This window comes from Ranitomeya variabilis, chromosome 1 (assembly GCF_051348905.1).
Source record: "Ranitomeya variabilis isolate aRanVar5 chromosome 1, aRanVar5.hap1, whole genome shotgun sequence".
NCBI classification, from domain to species: Eukaryota; Metazoa; Chordata; class Amphibia; order Anura; family Dendrobatidae; genus Ranitomeya; species Ranitomeya variabilis.
The window spans coordinates 604,713,952-604,740,907 of NC_135232.1; the positions used below are offsets into that span (position 1 = coordinate 604,713,952).

General features: G+C 43.7%; 1 protein-coding gene across 7 annotated transcripts in view; it reads left to right on the forward strand.

Moving 5' to 3' along the window:
• Positions 1 to 26,956, forward strand: part of SEMA6C (semaphorin 6C) — a 167,676-nt gene that overhangs the window by 126,635 nt on the left and 14,085 nt on the right. For 6 of the 7 annotated variants that reach the window (XM_077259649.1, XM_077259700.1, XM_077259663.1 and 3 more), the window contains 13 exons: positions 748 to 805; positions 1,262 to 1,315; positions 16,687 to 16,788; positions 17,227 to 17,317; positions 17,590 to 17,712; positions 18,519 to 18,607; positions 19,034 to 19,251; positions 21,016 to 21,147; positions 22,318 to 22,473; positions 22,672 to 22,845; positions 22,922 to 23,059; positions 23,999 to 24,076; positions 24,933 to 24,985. In XM_077259649.1, coding sequence (XP_077115764.1) covers positions 748 to 805; positions 1,262 to 1,315; positions 16,687 to 16,788; positions 17,227 to 17,317; positions 17,590 to 17,712; positions 18,519 to 18,607; positions 19,034 to 19,251; positions 21,016 to 21,147; positions 22,318 to 22,473; positions 22,672 to 22,845; positions 22,922 to 23,059; positions 23,999 to 24,076; positions 24,933 to 24,985 — 1,466 coding nt within the window. Of the gene's footprint in view, positions 1 to 747; positions 806 to 1,261; positions 1,316 to 16,103; positions 16,581 to 16,686; positions 16,789 to 17,226; positions 17,318 to 17,589; positions 17,713 to 18,518; positions 18,608 to 19,033; positions 19,252 to 21,015; positions 21,148 to 22,317; positions 22,474 to 22,671; positions 22,846 to 22,921; positions 23,060 to 23,998; positions 24,077 to 24,932; positions 24,986 to 26,956 lie in introns of those variants that run through there. The other variant, XM_077259693.1, reaches the window with a different exon arrangement.

Sequence of the window (26,956 nt, forward strand, 5' to 3'; positions counted from 1 at the left end):
CCAAATAATGCTGCCTTACAGTGGTCACAGTTCAGTGCCATACCATATTAAAATCAGTACTGCAAGGTTAAATTATACCGCCATACAGTGCCAAAAAAGGAACAAAAATGAAGTTACATATAGGTGCCAAATAATAGTATTTGTTTCTAAAAAAGCGAAACCATGCAGTGTCCAAATACCGCTTCTCAGATCCAAAATAATGCCGCCATAAATTATAAAACAAAAAATTAACCATTTGGGTGTCTACTAAATAAAACACCCACACAAATGTTCATGGTGTCATTACGATCCGGGTCTGGGGTGTGGATCAGAAACTGGTGAGCTGTCTGGTCTGCTGGCCCCATGCGGAAATCTTTATGAAGCCATTTTTCAACCCAAAATTCATCTTCGTAATGGGACGATTCATCGATGTCGCAGATGGAGAAAATGTGTATAATTGCACCACAGAGCGCAGATTTCCTTTTTCCCGCCTGAGGGGATAATGACGGGTATGCCTTGAGATATAAACTGTACTCATCAATCTCGGAAATAGGATATCGTATAGAAAAAATATCTATGTAGAAATATTTGGGCTAAATGACACAACATGGTGTCTTATCCAAATACAAAATGGCTGCCATCTCCTTTTTCAAAGAAAGGAGTAGATTTGTTATCTGTGACAACCAATAAAAACCATGTTAGGTGTTGATGAGGCCTGGTGATGTCTACTATATAATGACGTGTGTCTGATTTCGCTGTTTTTTTCAGGGATCATGTATATGCCATAGATCTACGGAAAGCCAAAGACTCCATTATACCAGACAAGGTAAGATGTGTATGGCAACCCTTCTCCATCACCCGATGAAAGCCATATATATATATACATGTCCTCCACTGGCCTTGCCTTGCTATGTAGCAGTCCAGACAGGTAGAGCTAGGCCGAAGCTTCAGTCACTAGGCCTGGAGGACTACCTAAGGAATCAGTACAATCTCCAGGACTTTTCGTATAAATACAGTCTCCCGATTGAACAGGAACACCCACTTTTGGCAAGTTTTCAGAAAACCATTCCCCTCTCAAGTTGTGTTTGGAAACACTTGTACTGTACACATCAGAAGGACGTCCGTTACCTCGGAGATCGGGCAGATCAGCTAACAAGTTTTTGTAGGCCTATGAAGTGACCCTTTAGTTTTATTTATCCATTGACTGGTCACTAAGGAGCCCCTGTGCAAAAAAATCAATGCTGGAGGTCTACATATTACATATCTTGTTTTTTTTTTCCAGTATATAACATGGAAGACGAAGGACATGGACAACTGCGCTATGAGGGGCAAACCAGTAAGTGGCATTCATCATGGCGTAGGGGTTATATGAGAACTGTTGTTGCTTGTTATGACACACCTGAAAATTGGGACATCTAAGCACACCTTGGGACCCCCTAGGGGCTCATTCAAAACATTTCTTTTTTGGGACAGCAATAGCTCCCCTTGGTTCTGGCCAGGAAAGTTGAGACTGTTGCAAGTATGATATCGTAGCCAGTTTTTAGCACTCGGATACTTCATTTTGATAGCCAACGATCCACGTACATGGACATGAGTTGTCCTAACATAATGGGTAGAGTGGGTGCACGCCTGTTGCGGTGTGTGCAGTCATCTAGCTCATCTTCCTCACCACTAATTAACATGGAACACTTCCATCCCTGGATGACAGAAAAGCAAATTAGGAATGTACCAAACACAATAGATTACGGAAAACCATTTTTTTTTCTTAAGAGCTTCAAAAATGAGCCGAAGAACTCTCATTCACAATCCCTGATCATCGCTGCCGGCTCAAGGCCTTTGTTACTTGTCTGCTAAATGAAAATTTCCTAAATGAGAAAGCTCCAACTGCTGGCCCAGGGAAAATAACATTATCCCCGGCACTAATTAGAATTCGCCTTTAATTAAGAAGAGCATGCTGCTGAGGCTGAGCAGCAGATGACCCCGCTCCCCGTACACTCAGCGACTCTGTGATGTTGCACAGCGGCAGGTTTTCTCTTGCTGAGCTAAGCACCGATGTCTGCACGCTTCTCTTTGTCAACGTCTCACACTCCAGTGCCTTCCACACTGGCGCAATGCTCTCTACGACGGGCGCCTTGATTAGTTTTCTGATCTCAAACAAAATGGCTCACCTGCAAGTTTTTCCCCTCCGGGAGATTGGCGGAAGTGCTTTTCGAATGAGTCAATGAACGGAAAACGGCATCCAGACAGACTGGGGTTGGAGATGGAGACGTCTCAAATAGTTTTGGGACCGCCACTGATCCGTGGAATCTTTCTTTTTGTGTCTATAAATTGTTTGAAAACATGGTACTGTAGTAGAAGAATTAACCCAATTCTAGAGAGGCTGAAAATCGAATTTTAAGGTCAGTGTGAGTCTTCTGTTACTAAAGCCTTTACAAAACTACTTAATCGATAAATGTTTGTAACCTTCATGAACTCTTGTTCAGCTGCAATTTTTATAAACTTTATCTGTTCGTACACCTGGGCCCCAAAATATAATGGAGAAACCCCCTAAGTCCCCAGCTGTGACAATGAAGAAGACACTTTAGAAGGAACATCACTATGGCACTAAGACCATGCTTATCTTCACTCAAAACCAACTTCAAAACTGGATGTACCCTTTTATCCTCAACTCCTCGTAAGACTTGGGGGCTTTTGTAGACCCTCTTGGGTTAAGGGGCTTAATCCCAGTTGGCATCACCTTCCTCTTAGGTGGCCCTGTCTCTTCATGACTACACTATATACTACATTTCTCTTCTATAATGGGAAGACGAAATGTGACATGATGACAGGAGCAACCACACCAACTATAGTAAACCAAATCATTTTTTTAAATTAACTACACAAGGGTCTAGAAGTAACAGCCATAATTTATGTTATTCTTTAACTCCAAATTGTGAGTTAAACTTTTTGTGTTTTAGTCCCATTACCACTTTACAGCATCAGCTATCTTTTAAGCAGAACATACACCATTCAGAATCCACCCCCTTCATCACACTTCTAGTATAGTTCCAGTCCAATTATGTTGTTCTCCATTCTACTGAGACCAATATTTCTATCAAGAATCTTGCCAGCAGGACCATCACAAGTTTCATTAAAGAACAATTGGACAGAGAGCAAAACAGCGGGACAAGTTTTTTCCAGTTATTTTTTTTTGTTATGCTCTCACAAAGGTAAAAGAGTTAAAACACATTTTAAAAAATCACACATGCCAGCTTCGTTCTGAGTCTGGGTTTCACCTGTTGGCTTCTTCTGGGGCAAGCTATATTTTATCCATTTTGGGGATTAATATGTTGTAAGTATTATATATGGGGATAATTTAATGGTATTATGTATTGAGAAAGAAAAATTGTTGATAATAAGGGGTTAGCAACAATATAATGTGACCTAAAAGCAAACCCATCTTGCCTTGGAGTTTTTTAAAGAAGTTTGTGATGGTTCTCTTGGAGAGTATTGTTTATGAAACTTTCTGGAATCTGCAGGACTTTGATATTGAGAATGTAATGAGGGAGGATCTTGGATGATACGTGTTCTGCATCGTTGATGCGGTAAAGTGGTATTTTATCTAATTGTCATTATGAAGGATATTTGACTTTTTCATTGGACTTGACCATGTTCCTTGTAGTTGGAAGAGTGCCCGGTATCAAGGTTTTTTTTATGTTTTAAGCTTATTTATCTTGTGTGAGCACCTAGTTATATACTGCCATTTTTTTATTTCTACGTGAAAGGTTTGCGAGGTCTTTGTCGTTGGAATACATAATGGCACATACATAACAGCAAGTGGTACACCCTCACCGCTGCGCTCCAGACCCATCTCTGGGGCCTTTTTCACAACAAGAAAGCTTTATTATTCCTCACAACTCTGCAGGGTAGCACTTTTTTCACACAACCGTATATGATTACGGAGTTAAAAGTGTAAGGCCCCAGCTAAGTGGACAGCAGTCAAGCTGTGACACTTTGGACACCAATGTGAATAGCATAAAAAGTACATTTTCTTTCGGAGGAGCCATTTTTTTCAAGCCTGAATTGTCGGTGAAGGTGTTATGGGAGGCAAACATTTACACAAAGGCAACGGAGCAATACAGATGACCGTTCAATTGCAGGCACGAATTTAATGGAGTGGAGTTTGACTGCCCAGATTGTGTCTGAATAGGTTTATTATAGGAATCCACAGCCCAGAATAATTCACTAATATTTACTTCAGACGACAGACGCTTGTTTCAACATGCTGGTTGTAAATGCCCCGATATAACAAACAAAAATTGGGCAAAATCGCATAATATTCTGGAGTACATGTCAGCTGTTGCTTGCCCAGGGACCAAGAAGCCTCTTCGTGGACAAATTGTCATGACATGCCAGCTGACCATTGATATAATGATCTGTAATCATGAAGATGATCTCACTAGACAGACGCCTGTTCCGGCATTTTAGCCCTCATTAGTGAAAGTCCATGATTGTGGCATCTTGCTTCTACGTCTCTGTACCAACCTTTCTTTCTGTCATCAGTATAAAATATGGATTGTGACTGTTCATGGTCATGGTTTCTACTATTTCTACAGTGCTGTGTTTTTCCTGTGCCAACCATTTTAGATCTCATTAGCATGGATTTGTCTAATTCTGTGTCTCTACAATATTAGGATTTTTAGATGTTATCAGGATAAGGCACAGATTTTACCTTTTGCTGTAAATTTTGTTTTTTTCACCACTGGCATGACTTTTGGTGTCTTCTGCCACCCATTTTAGGTTTTATATAACACATGGATTGTAGTACTTTTGTGGTTTTACCATGTAACCCTTTTAGAGCTCATCAGTATAAGGCAAAGTTTATGGCTTATTTGTTGTTATTTTTTCTCTGCCACCCTCTTGAGATCTAATCCATATAAATTAGAGATTATGGGCTATGTTAAAATTTGACTGTGCCTACTGTAGCATAGCGGGGTTGGTGCAGTGTGACAGACAGGCAGTGGCCCCTGTATAGCTCAAAAGCAAAGTCTCTTTTTAATGGTCAGTGTACTCACAAACAGAACAAAGTAAGGCTGGGTTCACACTGTGTCTGTGGCGTCCGTTAGAGGGACTACGTTACTCCGCGGCATAACGCGATGTAACGTAGTCCGATAACGCCGCCATTAAGTTCTGTCAGACGCATCGCTAGCGCACGCCCACAGTGGGCGTGCGCTAGCCATGTGCCGTCATTGAGTGACGGACCCTGGAAAACGGGCTGCAGCTTTTTCGGGTTTGTCACTGCTAGCGCAGATAGAGCTAGCAGATGCTCTATCTGCGCTAGCGATGTGACAAGTCGGCACTTGCGTTAACAGCAGCCCGTTAACGTATGTGTTGAACGGGCTGCTGTTAACGCAGTGTGAACCTAGTCTAAATAGGATCCTCCGGATCGCAGTCGGGAAACAGGATAGTACGTAACTGGGACTGTTACCGTGGGCGACTGCACCGCCGTGTACACTGAGGGGTCATTTACTTTAACCTCACCCCCAGCCGTGTCTTTGCCCGGTGACAGGGGATTCTCCATTGTTACGACCGGGGTCACCTCCATGACCAAATATTCTCGGTCCTTTCAGACTTTTAGTAGGTTGACATGGTACAGTTATTCCGGTTTCCTCTTTCCTGGTTGTTACACTCTATAATTTACTTCTCCCACCTTTAGCCATATCTCATATGGCCCTTGCCACTTGGCCATGAGCTTACTCTCTGTGGTGGGCACTAATACCAACACCCAGTCCCCTTCTTTAAAGGTCCTCACCGTGGCTCTTTTATTATACCCGCGGCTCTGCGCAGCCTGGACATCCATCAGATGCTCCTTTACTATGGGCTGTTACTGCCGCAATCCGCAATCCGATCCTGCATGCTTGCCACATGCTCGATGACACTCTTATGTGGAGTTGGCTCCTGTTCCCACGTCTCCTTGGCTACATCCAGTAGTCCCCTTGGGTGCCTGCCATACAATAGCTCCAATGGTGAAAACCCCATGAATAGGGCAGTAACATGTCCCAATTTCTCCTGTCCTTGGCGACCACCTTTTTTAGTATGGAATCATTAAATCTCTCCACCAACCGTCGGTTTTTGGGTGGTACACCAACGTACGTGGTTGTTTTATATGGAGCAGCTTACATAGCTCCCTGGTCACCTTGGACATAAAAGGAGTCCCCTGATCAGTAAGGATATCCTTTGGCAGCCCAAGGTGACAAAACATTGCAAACAGCTCGTGGGCTATTACTTTGGCCGAGGTGTGGCGAAGGGGTATCACCTCTGGATACCGCGTGGCATAATCCACTACGACCAGAATATGTTGGTGACCCCGGGCGGATTTCACTATGAGGCCAACCAGATCCATTGCTATCCGCTCAAATGGTACCTCTGTGATGGGCAGAGGTACCAATGGACTCTGGTAGTTCGCGGTAGGTAAGGATAATTGGCACTCCGGACAGATCTCATGCATCTTTTTGGCCCCTAAGTGCCCTCCTAGTATGCAGGTGTGAGCCATGTCGAGCACCGCCCGATGGTAGGATTGGGACACCACCAGCTGTTCCACCACCTCATCCCGGACTTTATTCACCCGGTCTAACCGCTACTGGTGGATAGCCATGTGGGGAAACTGGTCTCAGCACCGGGTTGCTGAGCTACTCCATTAATTTCAATCACCCTTCCTTGTGCCTGGGCGGGATCCTGGACCTGAGTTGTCCCGAACTTACCAGGGGACACCTCCAGCTCGGGGATCGGTGGGGTCTCCTCGACCTCTCCTGCCAATACCTCTAGGGGAAACCTATTGGGTTACACTCTGTCCCTATGTCGGCGACCCCTATAGCAGGTATCCCTGACTCGGGATCTTCGGGTTCCGTGCCCGTAATAACATTTACCTTGGGAGAGTAACCCTGGTCCCCAAAATAGGGGCAAGTTTTGTCCCGTATGGAAGGGTCTTCACCACTCCCACCACATGTTTGATTTCTCCATACGGTGTGGAAAAAATAACCTTTGCGGTCTGGTACTCTCGTAGTTCCCCATGGATACATACCACCTCCACTTTATGTCCATTGGGGTTGTCCCCGGCAACAAGGGACCCATGGGCTAGAGTCACTAAGCTCCCCAAGTCTAAGAGAGCCTCTGTCTGGTACCCGTTGACGAGTACCTGGCACAGTTGGGGCTCGCTGCTGGCAGTGCCTGTAGTTGCAGTGCAGATGGGCTAGGCATACATAGACACTCATCGGGTATACCCGCAGTCCATGGGTTCAGTTGTTAGGGGGCAGTTGGCAGTCACATGTCTGGGCCCTTGGCATTGGCAACACTTAACAGCTGCGGCTTGAGTGCATCTTGGGGCCAATTAAGGGAACACGGGTCTGTTGTCACTCTCCCTTCGGGACACCCCCGCAGTATGGGCTCGGCCTAGATTAGTCCCAGTGGAGGGTCTTGGACTTTTCCCTTGCTCCTGGACTGGGGGGCCTTACGTGACAAGCGAAGTGGAGCAGTGTACCGTATAAAGTCCTCAGTGGCTGTATACTGCTCAACCAGTCCAACCACCTAGTCCAAAGTGCCAAGGCCTCCAGTCCCACCCAACGCTGAATAGCTCCTGGCAGAGCCCTCACCAGACGGTCGACCAGCACCCTCTCTAACATCTGGAAAGGAATTAAGGTCTCAGGCTGGAGCCATTCTTTTACCAGCTGCAGCAAGTCATATGCCTAAGACCTGGCAGGACGAGACTCCACAAAGGACCACTGGAATACCCACTGTCGGGCAAGGATCTCACCTTTCAGCTTCTCATAGTCCAGGGCATCATCGCGACTACGGTCTAGGTAGGCCTTCTGGGCATCTCCTGTCAGGAAGGGGGCCACCACTTCAGCCCACTAGGTCATCGGCAAGCCCTCCCGCTCTGCTGTGTGTTCAAACACGGTGAGGAAGGCCTCCATATCATCCTCAGGACTCATCTTCCTTAAGGCTGATCAAACTTTATCCCGAACCTCTGAACGGATTGAGGTTGCTGGTGGGGCCGCCCCTCGCCTCTCGCATAGCCGCAGTGTGCTGCATCAACAAGTTATCTGCATCAATTGAAGCTGCTCTTGCTGCCGTTGCTGCAGCTGCTGCTGCCATCGCTGCTGCTGTTACTACTGCTCCTGCTGCCATCACTGCTGCCGCTTCTGCTACCATTGCTCTTATTGTTGGCGCTGAAACTGCAGCTGCTGCTGGTGCTCCTCTGGGTGAGGACCAACTGCTTGTCAGTAGGCTTCGGCTTCAGTGTCACAGGTCTAATCACTGACATGCACCATGCTTTGTAGTATGCCTCAGTTCACCCTGCCTACATTCTCAAACCATATGTAGTGCAGCGGGGTTGGTAGACAGACAGTGTGGCAGACAGGCAGTAACCCAGGAAAAGTTCAAAAGCAAAGTCTCTTTTTAATGGTCAGTGTACTCACAAACAGAACAAAGTAAATAGGATCCTCCGGATCGCAGCTGGGAAACAGGATATTCCAGGACCGGTTACCGTGGGCGACTGCACTGCCATAAACGCTGAGGGGTGCCAGGCCTTTTGGCTTCGCTTGGCCTTGTTGCATGTTACCTCACACAGGTGGAGCCCTCCAGAGCATTCTGCTCTGCACACATGCAAAACCATATACTGACACACCCAACCCACTGCTGCAGGGATTTTTACCAAATCCGGACACCTGGAAAACCTGGGCCGGGTGAGAAAAAGGAATGCCCGCTACCTTCCTGTAGTCCGTTTAAAAAATAAAAGCCCATGGCAAGTTTTCCTAAATCTGTCTTGGACACATAGCATGCCCAAGACCAATATTCACTTTTATTTTGCATTGCAATCACAGCTATGCCTGTGACTGCAATGCACTTCCGCGGCCTCAGTATACTTCTTTGCAAATCCTGGTAGACACCTAGCGACCCTCGCATATGACCCCGGTCACTGCCTCACACTACCTATTTAGATCCCATCAACACAAACAAGAGGTAATCAGTTTGTTCTGTTCCAGCCTTTTTTAGACCTCATCAGTATATGGTTATGACTTTAGTCTGCACTCTTGTTGTTTTGTGCCTGCCTTTCTAGATCTCTTTCATATATGACTATAAGCTGAGCTTTCTTTGTACTGTGACAGCCTTTTTAGATCTCCTCATTATAAGACACTGATTATAACCAGCACCCTTTGTTTTGTTCAGTCCTTTCTAGATCTCATCAGTATAATGCACTCTTTATAACCTGAGTTCTCTTTGCGGTGTGCCAGCCTTTTTAGATCTCATCAGCATAAGGCAATGATTATGACATGAGCACTGTACTATGCTATCCTATTTAGATATCATTGGTAAAAGGCAATTATGTACTCTCTTTGTACTGTGTCAGCATTTCTAGAGCTCATTAGTATAAAGGAATGATTATGGCCAGCACTCTTTACTCTGCCACCCTTTTCAGATCTTACCAGTATGAGGCAATGATAATAGGTAGCGCTCTGTGCCAGCTCTTCTAGATCTCAACAGTAAAAGGCAATGATCATAGCCTCTACTCTCTCTGTACTGTGCCAGCCTTCCTTGATCTCTTTTGTGTAAGGCATTGATTATGACCAGCACTCTCTATCTACTGTTAAAGTCTTTCTAAATATAATCAGTATGAGGCTATGAGTTTGACATATGTAGAGGGGGAAATAGTCAGCTTACCGTGTTCCAGGCACCTGGTAAGGAATTAAGTTCATGCTCGGAACCACCCTGGTCCTAGGCGTTTCAAGAAGCAGAAACAGAAGAAAATTCTCCATCGCAGAAGCGAAGGTTAAACATCATGTTTATTCTGCATCCATCACTAAGACTATCTAGTCGAAACGTGTCAGTTTTGTACCCCCTCGGATATTCACTGGTGTACCAAACATGTCTTCCTTTTAACAAGTACAGAATAAAGGTGAAGTTTTACCCTTGCTTCTGTGCTGGAGAATTTTCTTCTTCTATTTCTGCTATTAGTTTGATATGGCTTCTTTTTGTACTGTGCCAGCCTTTCCAGATCTCATCGGTGTAAGGCTGTGAAAATGACCTGAGCTCTCTCTGTAGCAAAATATGGCTGTGAAAATTACTCAAGCTCTCTCTGTAGTGTTCAAGCCTTTCTAGATCTCATCAGTATAAGGCTGTGAAAATTACCTGAGCTCTCTCTCTGTAGTGTTCCAGCCTTTCTGGATCTCGTCAGTGTAAGGCTATGACAATGACCTGAGCTCTCTCTGTAGTGTTCCAGTCTTTCTGGCTTTCATCAGTATAGGGCTGTGACAATGATCTGATCTCTCTCTGTGGAGTTCCAGCCTTTCAAGATCTCATCAGTATAAGGCTGTGACAATGACCTGATCAATTTCTGTAGTGTTCCAGCCTTTCTAGATCTCATCGGTATAAGGCTGTGAAAATTACTTGAGCTCGCTCTTTAATGTTCCAGCCTATCTAAATTTCACACATGGTAAGACAATGACCTGATCTCTCTCTGTGGGGTTCCAACCTTTTTAGATCTCATCAGTATAAGCCTGTGACAATGACCTCATCTCTCTGTAGTGTTCCAGCCTTTCTAGAGCTCATCAGTGTGGCTATGACAATGATGTAAGGTCTTTCCGTAATGTTCCAGACTTTCTGAATCTCGTCAGTATGAGGCTGTGACAATGACTTGTGCTCTCTCTGTAGTGTTCCAGCCTTTCTAGATTACATCACTATAAGGCTGTGAGCGTGACCTGAGCTCTGTCTGTAGTGTTCCTGCCTTTCTAGATCTGATCAGTATAAGGCTGTGACCATAACCTGAACTCTCTGTGGTGTTCCTGCCTTTCTAGATCTGATCAGTATAAGGCTGTGACAATGACCTGAGCTCTCTCTGTAGTGTTCCAGCCTTTCTAGATCTAATCAGTATAAAGCTGTGACAATGAGCTCTCTCTGTAGTGTTCCTGCCTTTCTGGATCTCATCAGTATAAGGCTGTGACAATGACCTGAGCTCTCTCTGTAGTGTTCCAGCCTTTCTAGATCTGATCAGTATAAAGCTGTGACAATGAGCTCTCTCTGTAGTGTTCCTGCCTTTCTGGATCTCATCAGTATAAGGCTGTGACAATGACCTGAGCTCTCTCTGTAGTGTTCCAGACTTTTTAGTTCTCATCAGGTAAATACATGATTCTGATTGTACATACAGATTCATGAATTCCCTTGTTTCAAGCATCGGAGTGCCCCTTATTTTGGGGTCAGGTGGTGTTATACCAACAATCAGCCCTGTTGCAGTATGAACATCTCACATCTATCATAGGAGTCTTTCATTCCTTTTAATTATCTGTCAGGTTGTTTGATATTGATAGAATTTATCGATTTCTTTTTCTCAAAGTGCTAAACAAAGATAAATCAAAATTATCGGCGTTGGTCGATGTGATAAAACCACTGACAGATGAGGCGGCTCGAGTCCCTTCTAGATGTATTTGGGAAAAGTTTGCGGGTGATTCTTTCCCAGCTTTTCCATTAACAGACTTAACTAAACAACAGCCAATCCAGACAGTAAAGAACAATCACAGATTTCTCGATATCAGACATAACTAAACAACTAACATTCTATTTAGTAAATAATGATCATGATATCCCAGTACTGGACAAAACTAAACAAAGTCCAATTAAGGCTACTTTCACACTAGCGTCGGGCTCGGCCCGTCGCTGTGCGTCGGGCCGACGTTCCCGACGCTAGCATTGTCTCCACCGCACAACGGGGGCAGCGGATGCATTTTTCCAGCGCATCCGCTGCCCCTTTGTGAGGTGCGGGGAAGTTCGGGGAGGTGGGGGCGGAGTTCCGGCCGCGCATGCGCGGTCGGAAAAAGCGGACCGTCGTGAACAAAAAACGTTACATGTAGCGTTTTTTGCTCCCGACGGTCCGCCACTGCACGACGCATCCGTCGCACGACGGGTGCGACGTGTGGCAATCCGTCACAATACGTCGCTTAATGTTAATCAATGGTGAAAAAACGCATCCTGCAAACACTTTTGCAGGATGCGTTTTTTCGGCAAAACGACGCATTGTGACGGAATGCAGTTAACGCTAGTGTGAAAGTAGCCTAAGACAATAAATAACACTCTCAGATGTCCGATATAACGAAACAGGAAATCTAGACCATAAAAAACGATCCCATGTGTCCCAGCATCAGACATAACTAAAATCAGCCAATCCTGACTGTATATAACGATCCTAGATGTCCTAATATTAGACATAAGTACACAACAGCCAATTTGGACCATAAACAACGATCCCAGTAGTCCCGATATCAAACATAACTAAACAACTGCCAATCTAGACCATAATTAACGATCTCTGATATTCCAATATGAGACATAACTAACAGTCAACCTAGACAAATAAAGGATCCCATATCAGGCATAACTAAACAATCAACAATCTAGACATCTAGACAGTAGAGAACGATCCTAGATGTTCTATTATCAGACATAACTAAACTATCGCCAATCTAGACAGCACAGAACGATCCTAGCTGTTCTGTTATCAGACATAACTAAACAATCACCAATCTAGACAGCACAGAACGATGCTAGATGTTCTGTTATCAGACATAACTTATCACCAATCTAAACAGCACAGAACGATCCTAGATGTTATTAGACGTAACTAAACAATCATCTATCTAGACAGCACAGAACAATGCTAGATGTTCTGTCTGTTATCAGGCATAACTAAACAGTCATCAATCTAGACAGCACACAACGATGCTAGATGTTCTGTTATCAGTCATAACTAAACAATCACCAGTCTAGACCACAGAATAATGCTAGATGTTCTGTTCTCAGACATAACTAAACCATCACCAATCTGGACAGCACAGAACGATGCTAGATGTTATCTGACATAACTAAACAATCACCAATCTAAACAGCACAGAACGATGCTAGATGTTCTGTTACCAGACATAACTAATCACCAATCTAGACAGCACAGAACAATCCTAGATGTCATGTTATTATCAGACATAACTGTTGTGAACTCTGTTTTCAGGCTCCCTCTTGTGGTCACTGGTGGTATGGTGTGACAGACACCTGAATCTATGCAATGTGACAGAATTCTGACCAGAAGTGAACGGCAAAATTATAGACGGCAAAATGGGTTGTGCTTTTACTGTGGTGACTCAGCTCATGTCATCTCAGCATGCTCTAAGCGCAAAAAAAAGGTTGCATCAGATTTGGAATCATGTGGTGGACAATTTGAAGTTGTCACAAGAGAAGGCTCAGCTCTTTGCCAACCGCCGTCGCTGTGTGGGTCCCCGACTTCGCGTTGGGGACTTGGTGTGGTTGTCTTCTCGCTTCGTTCCTATGAAGGTCTCCTCTCCTAAGTTCAAGCCTCGGTTTATCGGTCCTTATAAGATTCTGGAAGTCCTTGGCCCTGTGTCATTCCGTCTGGACCTCCCGGCATCATTTGCTATTCATAATGTGTTCCATCGCTCGTTGTTGCGGAGGTATGTGGTACCTGTGGTTCCTCCGGTTGAGCCTCCTGCCCCGGTGCTGGTTGAGGGAGAATTGGAATACGTGGTGGAGAAGATCTTGGATTCTCGTGTTTCTAGACGGAGGCTCCAGTATTTGGTCAAGTGGAAGGGCTATGGTCAGGAGGATAATTCTTGGGTTGTCGACTCTGATGTTCATGCGGCTGATTTGGTTTGTGCCTTCCATGTGGCTCATCCTGATCGCCCTGGGGGTTTTCATGAGGGTTCGGTGACCCCTCCTTAAGGGGGGGGTACTGTTGTGAACTCTGTTTTCAGGCTCCCTCTTGTGGTCACTGGTGGTATGGTGTGACTTTTGCTTTGGGCTCCCCCTGGTGGCTTTGTTTGTTATCCTGCTGGTCTCTGGCTATCAGCTGGTTCGTTATCCTCTGGGAGGTTCCTATATAGCTCTGTTTTACTTCCACTTGTTGCCGGCTGTCGATGTAATCAGTGCTACTCAGATTCCTTCTGACTACCTTGCTCCCAGTCCATCCAGGACAAGCTAAGTTTTGTTTGCTCATTTTTTGATCAGCAGTGTTTATCATGTTTTCTTGTCCAGCTTGCTAAAATGTGATTCCCTCGCTTGCTGGATGCTCTAGTGGACTGAGTTTCTCCCCACACACCATTAGTTGGTGCGTGGGTTCTTGAAATCTCAGGATGGATATTTTGTAAGGGTTTTTTATTGATCGCATAGACCCCTGCTCTATTTTCTGCTTTCTAGTACTAGTGGGCCTCTTTTGCTGAATCTGATTTCATCCCTACGTATGTGCCTTCTTCTTACTTCACCGTTAATATTTGTTGGGGGCTTCTATATCTTTGGGGATTATTTCTCTGGAGGCAAGCGAGGTCTTTCTTTCTCTTTAGGGGTAGCTAGTTCCTCAGGCTGGCTCGAGACGTCTAGGAATTTTTTAGGCACGTTCACCGGCTACCTCTAGTTGTTTTGGATAGGTTCAGATTTGCGATCAGTCCAGTTACCATCTCCCTAGAGCTTGTCCTTAGTTTATTCACTTGCTGGTCTATTCGTGATCCTCAGCCACTAAGGATCATAACACATAACTAAACCATCACCAATCTAGACAGCACAGAACGATCCTAGATGTTGTTATCAGACATAACTAAACAATCATCTATCTAAACAGCACAGAATGATCCTAGGTGTTCTGTTATCAGACATAACTAATCACCAATCTAGACAGCACAGAACGATCTTAGATGTTATGTTATTAGACATAACTAAACAATCATCTATCTAGACAGCACAGAACGATGCTAGATGTTCTATTATCAGACATAATTAATCACCAATCTAGACAGCACAGAACGATCCTAGATGTTCTGTTATCAGACATAACTAAACAATCATCTAGCTAGACAGCACAGAACGATGCTAGATGTTCTGTTATCAGACATAACTTATCACAAATCTAGACAGTACAGAAGGATGCTAGATATTCTGTTATCAGACATAACTAATCACCAATCTAGACAGCACAGAACGATCCTAGATGTTCTGTTACCAGACATAACTAATCACCAATCTAGACAGCACAGAACGATCTTAGATGTTATGTTATTAGACATAACTAAACAATCATCTATCTAGACAGCACAGAACGATCCTAGATGTTCTGTTATCAGACATAACTTATCACCAATCTAGAGAGTACAGAACGATACTAGATGTTCTGTTATCAGACATAACTACGGTAATCACCAATCTAGACACCACAGAACGATGCTAGATGTTCTGTTATCAGACATAACTAATCACCAATCTAGAGAGTACAGAACGATGCTAGATGTTCTGTTATCAGACATAACTACGGTAATCACCAATCTAGACACCACAGAACGATGCTAGATGTTCTGTTATCAGACATAACTAATCACCAATCTAGAGAGTACAGAACGATGCTAGATGTTCTGTTATCAGACATAACTACGGTAATCACCAATCTAGACAGCACAGAACGATCCTAGATGTTCTGTTATCAGACATAACTAATCACCAATCTAGACAGCACAGAATGATCCTAGATGTACTGTTACCAGACATAACTAATCACCAATCTAGACAGCACAGAACGATCCTAGATGTTCTGTTATCAGACATAACTAAACAATCATCTAGACAGCACAGAACGATGCTAGATGTTCTGTTATCAGACATAACTAATCACCAATCTAGACAGCACAGAATGATCCTAGATGTACTGTTACCAGACATAACTAATCACCAATCTAGACAGCACAGAACGATCCTAGATGTTCTGTTATCAGACATAACTAAACAATCATCTAGACAGCACAGAACGATGCTAGATGTTCTGTTATCAGACATAACTAATCACCAATGTAGACAGCACAGAATGATCCTAGATGTACTGTTACCAGACATAACTAATCACCAATCTAGACAGCACAGAACGATCCTAGATGTTCTGTTATCAGACATAACTAAACAATCATCTAGACAGCACAGAACGATGCTAGATGTTCTGTTATCAGACATAACTAATCACCAATGTAGACAGCACAGAATGATCTTAGATGTTCTGTTATCAGACATAACTAAACAACAGCCAATTCAGTCATTAATGAACAGTGTAGGGAGTTTTCTCCCTTTGTTTCGGAGGCGTCGATGATCAATCACATAAAATGTTCCAGGGCGAAAGCTTTCAAGACTTCAAAAAGTGATGGAAGGCCCCCCGTGAGCGCCTCCACCTGGACAATCCCATCACTTGCGTGCGGCCTTCAGATCTGTCACCCACAGACCCCTCCTAGGCATCTTTTAGCATTTTTTTTTTTCAAACATATATCTGGAAAATGAGGCTTGAAATGCTCACGCCACGGAGATAATGGAGATTCGGGCCGGCGCTGAGCGGCCATTGTTTTGTCACCGCCTTTCATTGATATGATCTGGACACGAGTCTCGGTTGCTGAGTAACGATGCGTCTTGAGATAAAAGCCCGATTCCTCATTCCTGAGGCTCCCGACATCTTTCCTGCATTCAGAAAAAGAGAAAATTACCTTTCGCCGGACAAAAGAGTAAAATACGGAGGGAATTCAATGCTGGCGACAGCAGGGAGGAAGGTGGAGAATTCACCAAGCGCTGCATAGTTTATATGGGGCAGGCTTGTTTTATCTGGTGCTGGGGAAGCTGGGTGTGAATTGTGTCCGATATTTGTCTCCATCGCAGGATGAATGCTACAACTACATCAAAGTGCTGGTCCCCAAGAACGACCAGACCCTCATTGCCTGCGGCACCAACTCTTTCAACCCTACGTGCCGAAACTACAAGGTGAGTGTCACCTAAAAAATGTGTCTATAGCATAATATAAAAATTCTTTATCTGGAGATTACAGCAGTGAAAACCGCGATTCTCCATCTCATACCTCTGTGGAGATATCTTTAGTTGAAAATGCAGACCGTACGCCACTCCAGTGTCCACATGTCAACACTTCCGGTCACATGTGGGGTTTCAGGTGTTTAATTGATGATATCTCCGCACCGGAACGAGATAGAGAAAAACAGTTTTCACATAATTAATGAGCAGGAAAAGGGTTTTTACATGATAATACGGATGTAGTAACTATATTATCAGTACATGACGCCCCACGTTGGCCATAAACATTCTGAGCCGATTCCATCAGTGCCGATGAGGCACGTGTCAGGCTATTCTAAGGTCGCCCTCCATATTCTGTGAATGACGTATCCCACACATATGATGTTCCTCCAGATCAAGACCCTGGAGCAAGAAGGGGAAGAGTTTAACGGTCAAGCGCGCTGCCCATTTGATGCCAAGCAAGCCAATGTGGCGCTCTTTGCAGGTAAGATTAGAGCCAGTGTGGTTCATGCTGAGGATCCGACACTGACACTTGGGGTATCACACATGATGGGCTTAGGTACAGTATAATAAGACCTCCATTATCAGTGATGGCGGAGCGCGCTAATAATACGCAGTACGGCTATTAGCGGGCGCTGTGCCCATGAGACGGTGACTAATTGACTTAGCAGTACACGGGCCACCGCAGCTCCTGTGCAGACTGCACACCGCGCTCACCCTCCCTCCCCCGCATCACCCTCTTTTCTCTCCGTATAGATGGGAATCTGTATTCTGCCACCATGGCTGATTTTCAAGCCAGCGACGCCGTCATCTACCGCAGCCTGGGGGAGAAAAGCCCCGTCCTGCGCACCATCAAGTACGACTCCAAGTGGCTGAGAGGTGAGGACACAAATCTGCATTACATTACTTGCTATAGCTCTGCTCACTGTCAGTGACTGGGGACATCCAACCAAAGGCTGAAAACATGGACAAGCCTAATTCTTCTCACAGCTCAGGGTTTGTTGCAGTTATATACGGATACTCAGATCATCAGGTCTGTGGTCAATGGACAGAGAGAGTCTAATTAATGCTGTGATGTGACCACTAGGGGGCAATGTCCATTAGGTTATTTTCCATGGTGATGTGACCATTAAGGGGCAGTGTACATTTTATTTTCCATGTTAGTGTGACCACTAGTGTGCAGTGTATACAATGTTATTTTTCATGTTGGTTTGGCCACTAGGGGGCTGTGTACATAATGTTATTTTCCATGGCGATGTGACCACTAGAGGGCAGTGTACATAATGTTATTTTCCATGGCGATGTGACCACTAGGGGGCAGTGTACATAATGTTATTTTCCATGGAGATGTGACCTCCAGGGGGAGGTGTACATAATGTTATTTTCCATGGCGATGTGACCACTAGGGGGCTGTGTACATAATGTTATTTTCCATGGCGATGTGACCACTAGGTGGCAGTGTACATAATGTTATTTTCCATGGCAATGTGACCACTAGGGGGCAGTGTACATAATGTTATTTTCCATGGCGACGTGACCACTAGGTGGAAGTGTACATATTGTTATTTTCCATGGCGATGTGACCACTAGGGGGCTTTGTACATGATGTTATTTTCCATGGAGATGTGACCACTAGGGGGCAGTACTTAATACCTGTGTTCACTTCCTCCTTCTTCCTTTTGCAGAGCCCCACTTCATCCACGCAGTAGAATATGGGAGTTACGTGTACTTCTTCTTCCGGGAGATCTCCATGGAGTACACCACCCTGGGAAAGGTAGGTAGATGGCGGGTGAGGGGTTCCTTTGGCTAGTTGTATTTGTTCTCATTTTATATCATGGATTATAAAGTTTGTTTTAGGTTATCCACACCACTTTCCTTTTGGTCTGATTCATGATAATCAGGTGTAAACCAATTACTATGGTCTGTGATACTTAGTATCATAGTACTTATCTTATTTTACTGCATACTGTATACCCAATGATACTTAATATATGCTGCCGGCTCCTTTGTGTGTGTGTGTAAGGCGCATGTGGCAGTAGTATCGCAGAGCTTTGTAAGTTAACTGGAGATGGCGGTATTATCTTGGTACTACACTGCATTATGATGGCAGTAATATGAGGAAACTGCCTAGAAGTGGCCAGGACCAGGGACTCTCATCTGTATTCTGGGCATCACAACAATGTCTCCATTATGCCCCCAGGTGACATTTTCTCGGGTGGCCCGAGTCTGTAAGAACGACATGGGTGGTTCTCCTCGGGTCCTGGAGAAATATTGGACCTCCTTCCTGAAAGCTCGTCTCAACTGCTCTGTCCCCGGTGATTCCTTTTTCTACTTCGATGTTCTCCAGTCCATGAGCGACATCCTGGCCATCAATGGCCGTCCCGCCGTCGTCGGAGTGTTCGGCACCCAGGCGAATAGGTGAGATGGGGAAGAAACCGTGACACACTATGAGTAATCCGAGCCTGTATATAAAGAGGAATTCCAGCTGCGCAGGGTTATAAAAATTTACACAAAACAGCGCCACCCCTTTATGCAGGTTGTGGCTGGTATTACAGCTCAAATTTACTCAATTCAAAGGAGCTGCAATACCAGATACAACCTGTTGACATAAAGGGTGTTGTGCCTGCAACAGAGCAGACTTTTTTTCAATTTTCTCTTACCCCTTTAAAGGGAACCTGTCATGCCATTTTTAGCACTTTTTTTCATTAAAAACGGTGATCTCATCATGAGGAAAAGGCACTTTATATAGTAATATGGTACCTGCTCATTTAGTCACAGGGGTGTGCTTCATTTTTCGTATAGTCATGGGCATTGCTGCCCAAGCAATTTGATTGATGTTCCGGGTGCGCCAATGTCATTCGAATCCGCTGTAATATCCCACGCTTGGGCAGTGTATATCATGGACCGGCACTTGCTACATAGTAGCACGTGGCTGCCCGCTTAACACTGCGCAAGCGCCGCTCCACACTGTGTAAGCGCGGGATTTTACAGAAGATTCGGGTGACGTCTGCGCACCCGGAATATCAATCGAATTGAGTGGGTGGCAGCGCCCCTGACTGAACGAAAATGAAGCACACCCCTGTGACTAAATGAGCAGGTAGCATATAACTATATAAAGTGATTTTTGGACATCATTATAGCGCCATGTTAAATGAAAAAAACGTGTTAATGATGCACATTGCATCACTGACTACACACTGGGGACAGTTTACATGCAACAAAGGACATGACAGGTTCCCTTTAAGCTTTTTTAAATTAGCTTTGGAAGTGACCAGAGAGGATAGGACATAGATAAAGCAGCGTGCCTACAGCATTAGACATGTAAAAAAGGGGCTAGATAATGAAGCCGGTAATAGCTCCTGACGCACATGGGCCTTCTCTTCCTCCGCGCACCTGCGGCCCAGTTATTATATATTAATGGATACTCCCCGGAGGGCTATGAAAGCTGCAAGAGCGCATAGACAGCCCCCAATAATGGCCGCACAGTATACGACCGCGTCCAGGAAAAGTGGAGCATTATATAGACCCTATTAGTGGATTAGGTAAGCAAAACAGAACCGTACGGAGATGCCCAGTAGGGCCGTGAAACAGAAATTAAGTGGCTGGGAAAGTTCAGAGGAAGATTTAACGCCGACTCTGTGGCTGCTAGACAAAACGTAATAAAGAGGAGGCGATAAATTACAGGTTATAAAGAAGGAAACCGCAGGTAATGGAGGGCAATACATCAGAAAGAGGTGCCAGAGAATGAGGCCTCCTTTCCTCTCCAGGCCACAGACTCCATCCCTGAGGCTGCCGGGAGACGCAGGGAATAAATCCATTTATATCAATGTTTTCCATGGCAGCGAATGTATCGGCTCATAAAGGAAATTGATCTTCAGGGATGCATTGCTTTTGGATGGGAGGCACATTAGCATCATGTGTATGGGCGTCGAGGGAGAGGGGACATTAAAATGAGAGATTAATACCCCTGCCCATAATTGGGGCAGGAATCCTTATTAACAAATGTTTCTGCATGGAAGGCTTGAGGTCCATGTCAAACACAGCGCCGTACCGAGCTGTAAACCACAGTAGAACATTTTCTAAAAGGATCCTTCTGATTTAAGGTGGAGGCTTATTTGATTGATGGTAGATATCGAGAGCAGAAACCCACTTGTAATTTATCTGGAGCTTGTTTTCTTCTAGTATCACCGGATCTGGCGTTTGTTCTTTCTACATGGATGAGATCGAGAAAGTTTTTAATGGGAAGTTCAAGGAGCAAAAGACCACTGAATCTGCTTGGACCCCAATTTCAGAAGATAAAGTCCCAGTCCCCAGGTGTGTGTCTCAGATTTCTAAAAACGAGGAGATACGGAGCCTGAGGTTTCTACAGGATTCATACATTGAGGCTTGAGGAGATTGATAACTTGAGAACTTTGTGGAGATCCATCTAGGAGGTTAAATCTTCTCAGAGATCCATCATTTAGGGCTTTAAGAAAATTGATATTTTGAGGCTTGGAAACTTCAAAGAGATAACTTTTTTTTTTGTTAACTTGAGGCCTAAAGTACAGTAGTTTCTAAAAGTTACATAGACTGTGTTTTGAAACAAATCCATATCATGTGTCTTTCAAAAAATCCACAATTTGAGGCTTTAAAGATATCCATAAAGCTTTAAAAAGATTGAGGATTCCTGTAGATCTTTAGCTTGAGACTTCAAGGAGATTTGTAACTTAATGCATCAAAGAGATACACAGCTTGAAACTTTAGGAAAAACAAAGTTTAACGCTTTGAGCAGATCTATAGCTTGAAAATCCAAAGACATGTTTTACTTGAAGGTTTGAGGAAATCCTTATCTTGAGGTTGGTTTGAGATCTAAGGATCTGTAGAACAGAGATCCGTAGCCTGAAGCTACTGGAAGATCTATAGCTTGGAGTTTTGAAGAGAGTTACTCCCTGTGACTTTACGGAGATCCATAATTTGAGGCTTTGAGAGGACCTATGTCTCAAAGCATTGATGAGATTCATAGATTGCATCAATTGAGGCATCAACGTGATTGACTGCTTGAAGCGAAGTAGATCCATAGCATGAAGAGTCATGGTTTGAAGTTTCAAAAAGAATGATGGCTTTTGGCTTTCAGGAGATCCATAGCTTGAGACTTTGAGAAGATCCATATCTTAAGACATTGAGGTAATTCATAGCTTGGATTTTGAGGAGATTCTTAGCTTGGAGCTTCAAAGAGATCCATACGTTTTGGCTTTTACGAGATTCATAACTTGAGGATTTTAGGAGATCTGTAGCAGAAGCTTTCCGGAGATTCCATAGCTTGAGGCTTTGAAAAGATCTATAACCTTAGACATCAAGGTTATTTATAGCTAGGGTTCTGAGGATATGATTAGCCTGTGCCTTCAAAGAGATCGACAATTTAAGGCTTTGAAGAGATCCATAGCTTGGAGCTTGTAGATGTTTGTAACTGAGATCTTTACCTTCCACTATACTTTTCCATTCCAGGCCCGGGTGTTGTGCAGGTTTTGGCAATGCTGCTTCTTACAAGGCATCCAATGAGTTTCCAGATGAGACCCTTTCCTTCATCAAATCTTTCCCTCTCGTAGATGAGGCTGTGCCTTCCATTACAGAGACACCATGGTTTACAAAAACGACCAGCAGGTATGGAGAAATTAATGAACCTATAAGGAGAATTAAAAGGCAGGGTGCTCCAGAGAAATTAATGAGCTATTAATGTAGAAGATGACCGTTTTTTTTATTCTCCTTCCCAAAAAGATGAACGTCCTTTATGCCTCTTACTATATAAAGATCGTTTTGAGCGATTCTTTCTATTTCATTTTCCGTATTCTGATTTCCCAGATATAAGCTAACACAGATTGCTGCCGACACCTCGGCCGGTCCTTACGGAAATTACACAGTCATCTTCTTAGGGTCCGAAGATGGAAAAATTCTTAAGGTTCTTACAGGAACTACAGAAAATTCCACAGTGGAAACTGTCCTCCTGGAAGAACTTAATGTCTACAACCAAGACAGGTAAGTTCTGGTCCTTCAGTTCACTTTTTGGTGCTGTGATTATACAACCCACACAATGAAATATTGTATAACATAGGTGCGGTGGGAAAATGGATGATGGGAGAATCCTAGGATTGCAGTTGGATCGAGACAATAACGCCCTGTTTGTAGCTTTTTCAAGCTGTATCATTCGCGTTCCTCTCAGCCGATGTGAATCATATGGGACCTGTAGGAGGTAGGTAACAATGACTCGGGTGTTGTTTGACCAAGAATAGGGGGTATTTCTGATTTTGTCAAAGCTTTGCCCACATCTGAGGCTAAATACTTCCAAGTGGCCTGGACCCTAAGATTCTAGGTAGTTTTATCAATATATGTTAACTTTGCCCGCATACTCCACCAATTTTTCTTCTGGGATGTTAAATGTTGCTTGTAATAAGGGCTCCATCAATCAAGGGAACAGACCATAACGAAGAGAAGAAAGGAAAGACATTGCTTGTGTTTCATAAGTGGGCTGTATTCATTGCAACAATCGCTTCACATCTATTGTTCCCGCCAGTTTTGGAAGCAGTTGAAAAAAAAAATCCCTTCTGTTCTAAGTAAAATGAACCAGCTCTGTAATAATCTCATTAATAAAGTCACATCATATGTGTGCATCTCAAGAACAAAGCGGCTTACAATTCACGGCTAGTCATTCATTCTCTGCATGCCCCTCGATGAGACAATCCCACCCTTTCCGACAGCGGGTAAATTTGCCAGGCTGAATAACCCTACCACAAAGTCATCATTATTACGAACCGAGCAATAATGTTTGAAGGGGTCCCAGGATGCCCGCTGCTGCAGCTCTGGTGGTGGAAAGGGAAAAGCTTTAATTTGCAGGCTCCTTATTGCGATGGGAGCCAAGAGACAATCGAAGGCTAGAAAAAGCTTTCTTGCCAAATGCATCGTACTCAAGCCTCAGCTCTTTGGAAGGCTGCCAAAGCGTGGTGCCTACAGGGGCTCCGATGTAAGGAAGTCTATGATGGTTTTCGATAAGAATGGTGCTAAGCTCCAGGCTTTCTCGTACAGACTGTGTTCTCTTTTGCTTCTCAACGACTTGTACCTGGTCCGAAAATGTCGCAGACCCTCATTACAAAAAAGTTGTAACATACAAAGTCAATTATTTTCCTTCCCGCAGAAGTTGCCTGGCATCAAGAGATCCTTACTGCGTGTGGTTAAAATCAGGGAACTGTGCCAATTACCGAGGTGACATAAGGTAATATAACATGAAAGATACATTATATGACAGCTCGTGCATTCCAGGGGAGGGGAACATCTCCGCCAATCTCCTATAGCAAACTGAAGATTAAGATTTAATGAATGGAGTAGTCTGTCCCTTAAGAGCTAATTAAATGCATCTAAAATATGAATAATCTGTCTCAAATAAATATTAAGGGATCTCTGTCTAAACTTCCCAACCCATAAATTATGCTTAAGATGATTTCTATGAGCAGGAGTACTAAACTTTAGCAATAAAATCTGACTTGAAGTGTAATTACATATATAGATGCTGCATGATGTAGATGGCCATATTGTGCTTAGAAATTACAAACCAATGTGGGATTTTTATTTATTTGACTCATTTATATAGCGCCATTAATTCCACAGAGCTTTACATACACTATTGGCACTGTCCCCGTTGGGGCTCACAATCTAGAATCCCTATTAGTATGTATTTGGAGTGTGGGAGGAAACCCACGCAAACACGTGGAGAACATACAAACTCCTTGCAGATGTTGTCCTTGGTGGGATTTGAACAACAGGATCTCAGCGTTACAGTGCTAACCACTGAGCCACCGTGATGCCCCTCAAGTTTCTTGGTTCCTCTGTCAACATTGCTGAGGGAACATCTCCATTCTTTATTCAGAACATCCCGACTTCTCTTGTGTTGCTAGTATCAGGAAGATCGCCTTCCTTCTTGTTATTATTTGACATCTTTATCTTTTCTTTTTGGACTTTTTCAAAAAGATCATGCCTGATTAATTTGTAGGTTTATTTGATATCATTGTCTCCGCCTGCAAGAACATCAGTAATATACTTCAACATACTTTTTTTTTTAAATTAACTTCTAGGGTTGGATTTGAGCAAGATATTGAGCAGCCAAAGCATCGAGGCAACTGTCAAGGTGAGCAACACAATTCCCAAATTTTGTCTAGACTAGACTGGAGGCAGACCAATGACAGGCATCTGCGTTACTACGGGGCATAGAAGTGAACCTATGTTGGAACAGCCTAACATGGAAGAGTCTTAATATGCTTCAAGAGTAACCAAACTTTCTTTTTTATTTAATTATTGATCAGCCTTTGTAAACTTATAAATCTTTGTCATAAACTCCATTAACGTATCTTGCTTCCTTTTCTATCAAATGCCATTCTGAAAATGCAGGTGCCTAATTCAGGCTTCTTTAGCAGCTGCATTGAACTGCTGCTAGAGCAAGAATCTATCTGTACTCAGACACCAGTTACAATAGTGGGAGCATGGTGGAGGGGAGAAGAGAAGCTGGAAAAGTCTTTGTAAATAGGAATTGAGTACAGATTCTTATTAGATCTGCAGTTCAAAGCAGCTAGTAAAGAAGAGTTAACTGAACAGGTAAAACAGCACTTTCAACATGGAGTTTGAAAGAGAAAGAAGCTAAATAAAGTAATGAAGTATATTACAAAAATGTATAACTTTTCAATGGCTGATTTATAATTAAAAAAATGGTTAGTTACTGTTGAGTCATGGAAGACTGGCTGATCCCCCTGATGAGCAACCCACCATCTAATAACCATATTAAGTGGCTACAAAAATAGTCAGCATGGTACAGCCGTGTATGGTTGGATTTGGTTTCAGAGAGCCAGCCACCGTAGAGAGAAGAACTCATGGGGGTTGCAGTAACGCGTGACAAGAGATTATTTGTAGGACATGAAAGTCATGTTTTATAGGAGCTGATTTGGCAGTGGTGAAATGTGTGCCCTACAGATAGTCCTGTCTCGGCAGGAGGCCTCAGTGATTGGGCTCCAGAGTGAGGCAGAAGGGATGAAGCTGCCTGTATATTAACTTGCGGGTTTTACTCTAGTCTGATTCCCAATCTCATATTTCACGACGTTCGAAACCTTCTGGGCACATTACAAGACTCCACATTAATAAAGTCAATATATACCGCCTAACCATGCTGCAAAGTAAAGATCCCATTATGAGTCCTGACATTTACAAGACAAATGCTGACCGGTAGCTATTATTCTGCAGTCCAATGTTGCCGTTATTTATTATCCGTCCTTAAGGTTGCATTAATTTTTTACATTGAGCTACGGAGCTTTCTCTGCTTTTCTAGTATCGGCCATCTTTGTTCTGGTTTCAAGTGAAAAAAAAGTTGGCATTATGTTTTCCTTTGGATAAGTAGGCAGAGATTGATAATAAATTAACCATATAATAGTGGAGGGGAGTAGATGGAAACCAAGACCATAGTCAGATCTCTCTCCTTGTACTGTGTGTAAATCAATGGGGTCGTGTCAGATTCTTCCAAAGTGTCTCCCATTTTTACACCAAAATCAGCGCCATATGATAACATTTGGCAACAGAGCTCTCAACACAGATGTGAACATAGCATAAAGCTCGTGTAAGCAAATCGATTTGATTGTGCCGACTCTCAGATTTGAAACGGGGTGCGGTTTAATTGAAAAGGGGTCTGGTCACCCCCAGATACATCTTAGGCATACTAGAGGTAGTCAAGACCTTAAAAGGGTTGACCAGAACTGTGATATTAATGACATGTCATTAGAAACAGATCAGTGTCCATTTTTCGAGCAGGCACCAATTGGTAAGTAGGTGACCTCTGCTCTACCATAGACAAATACTTTGTCATTGGATAGGTTTATCACCCCCACTGATCAGCTGTTATCAGCTCCGGCGGTATCTGGATGTAGACTGCCTACAAATCCAGTACCGCACCGCTCTATATTCCCGGGCACTGTAGCTCAGCTGTGATTCACTTTAATAGGATAGGTGATCATGACAGTCCTGGAAATCCCCTGTAAATAGATAATTTGATGTATTAGATACCGTGACCCCAGCCTTTGTAAACAGCATTATTAATGTGATGCGGTTTTTTGTACAG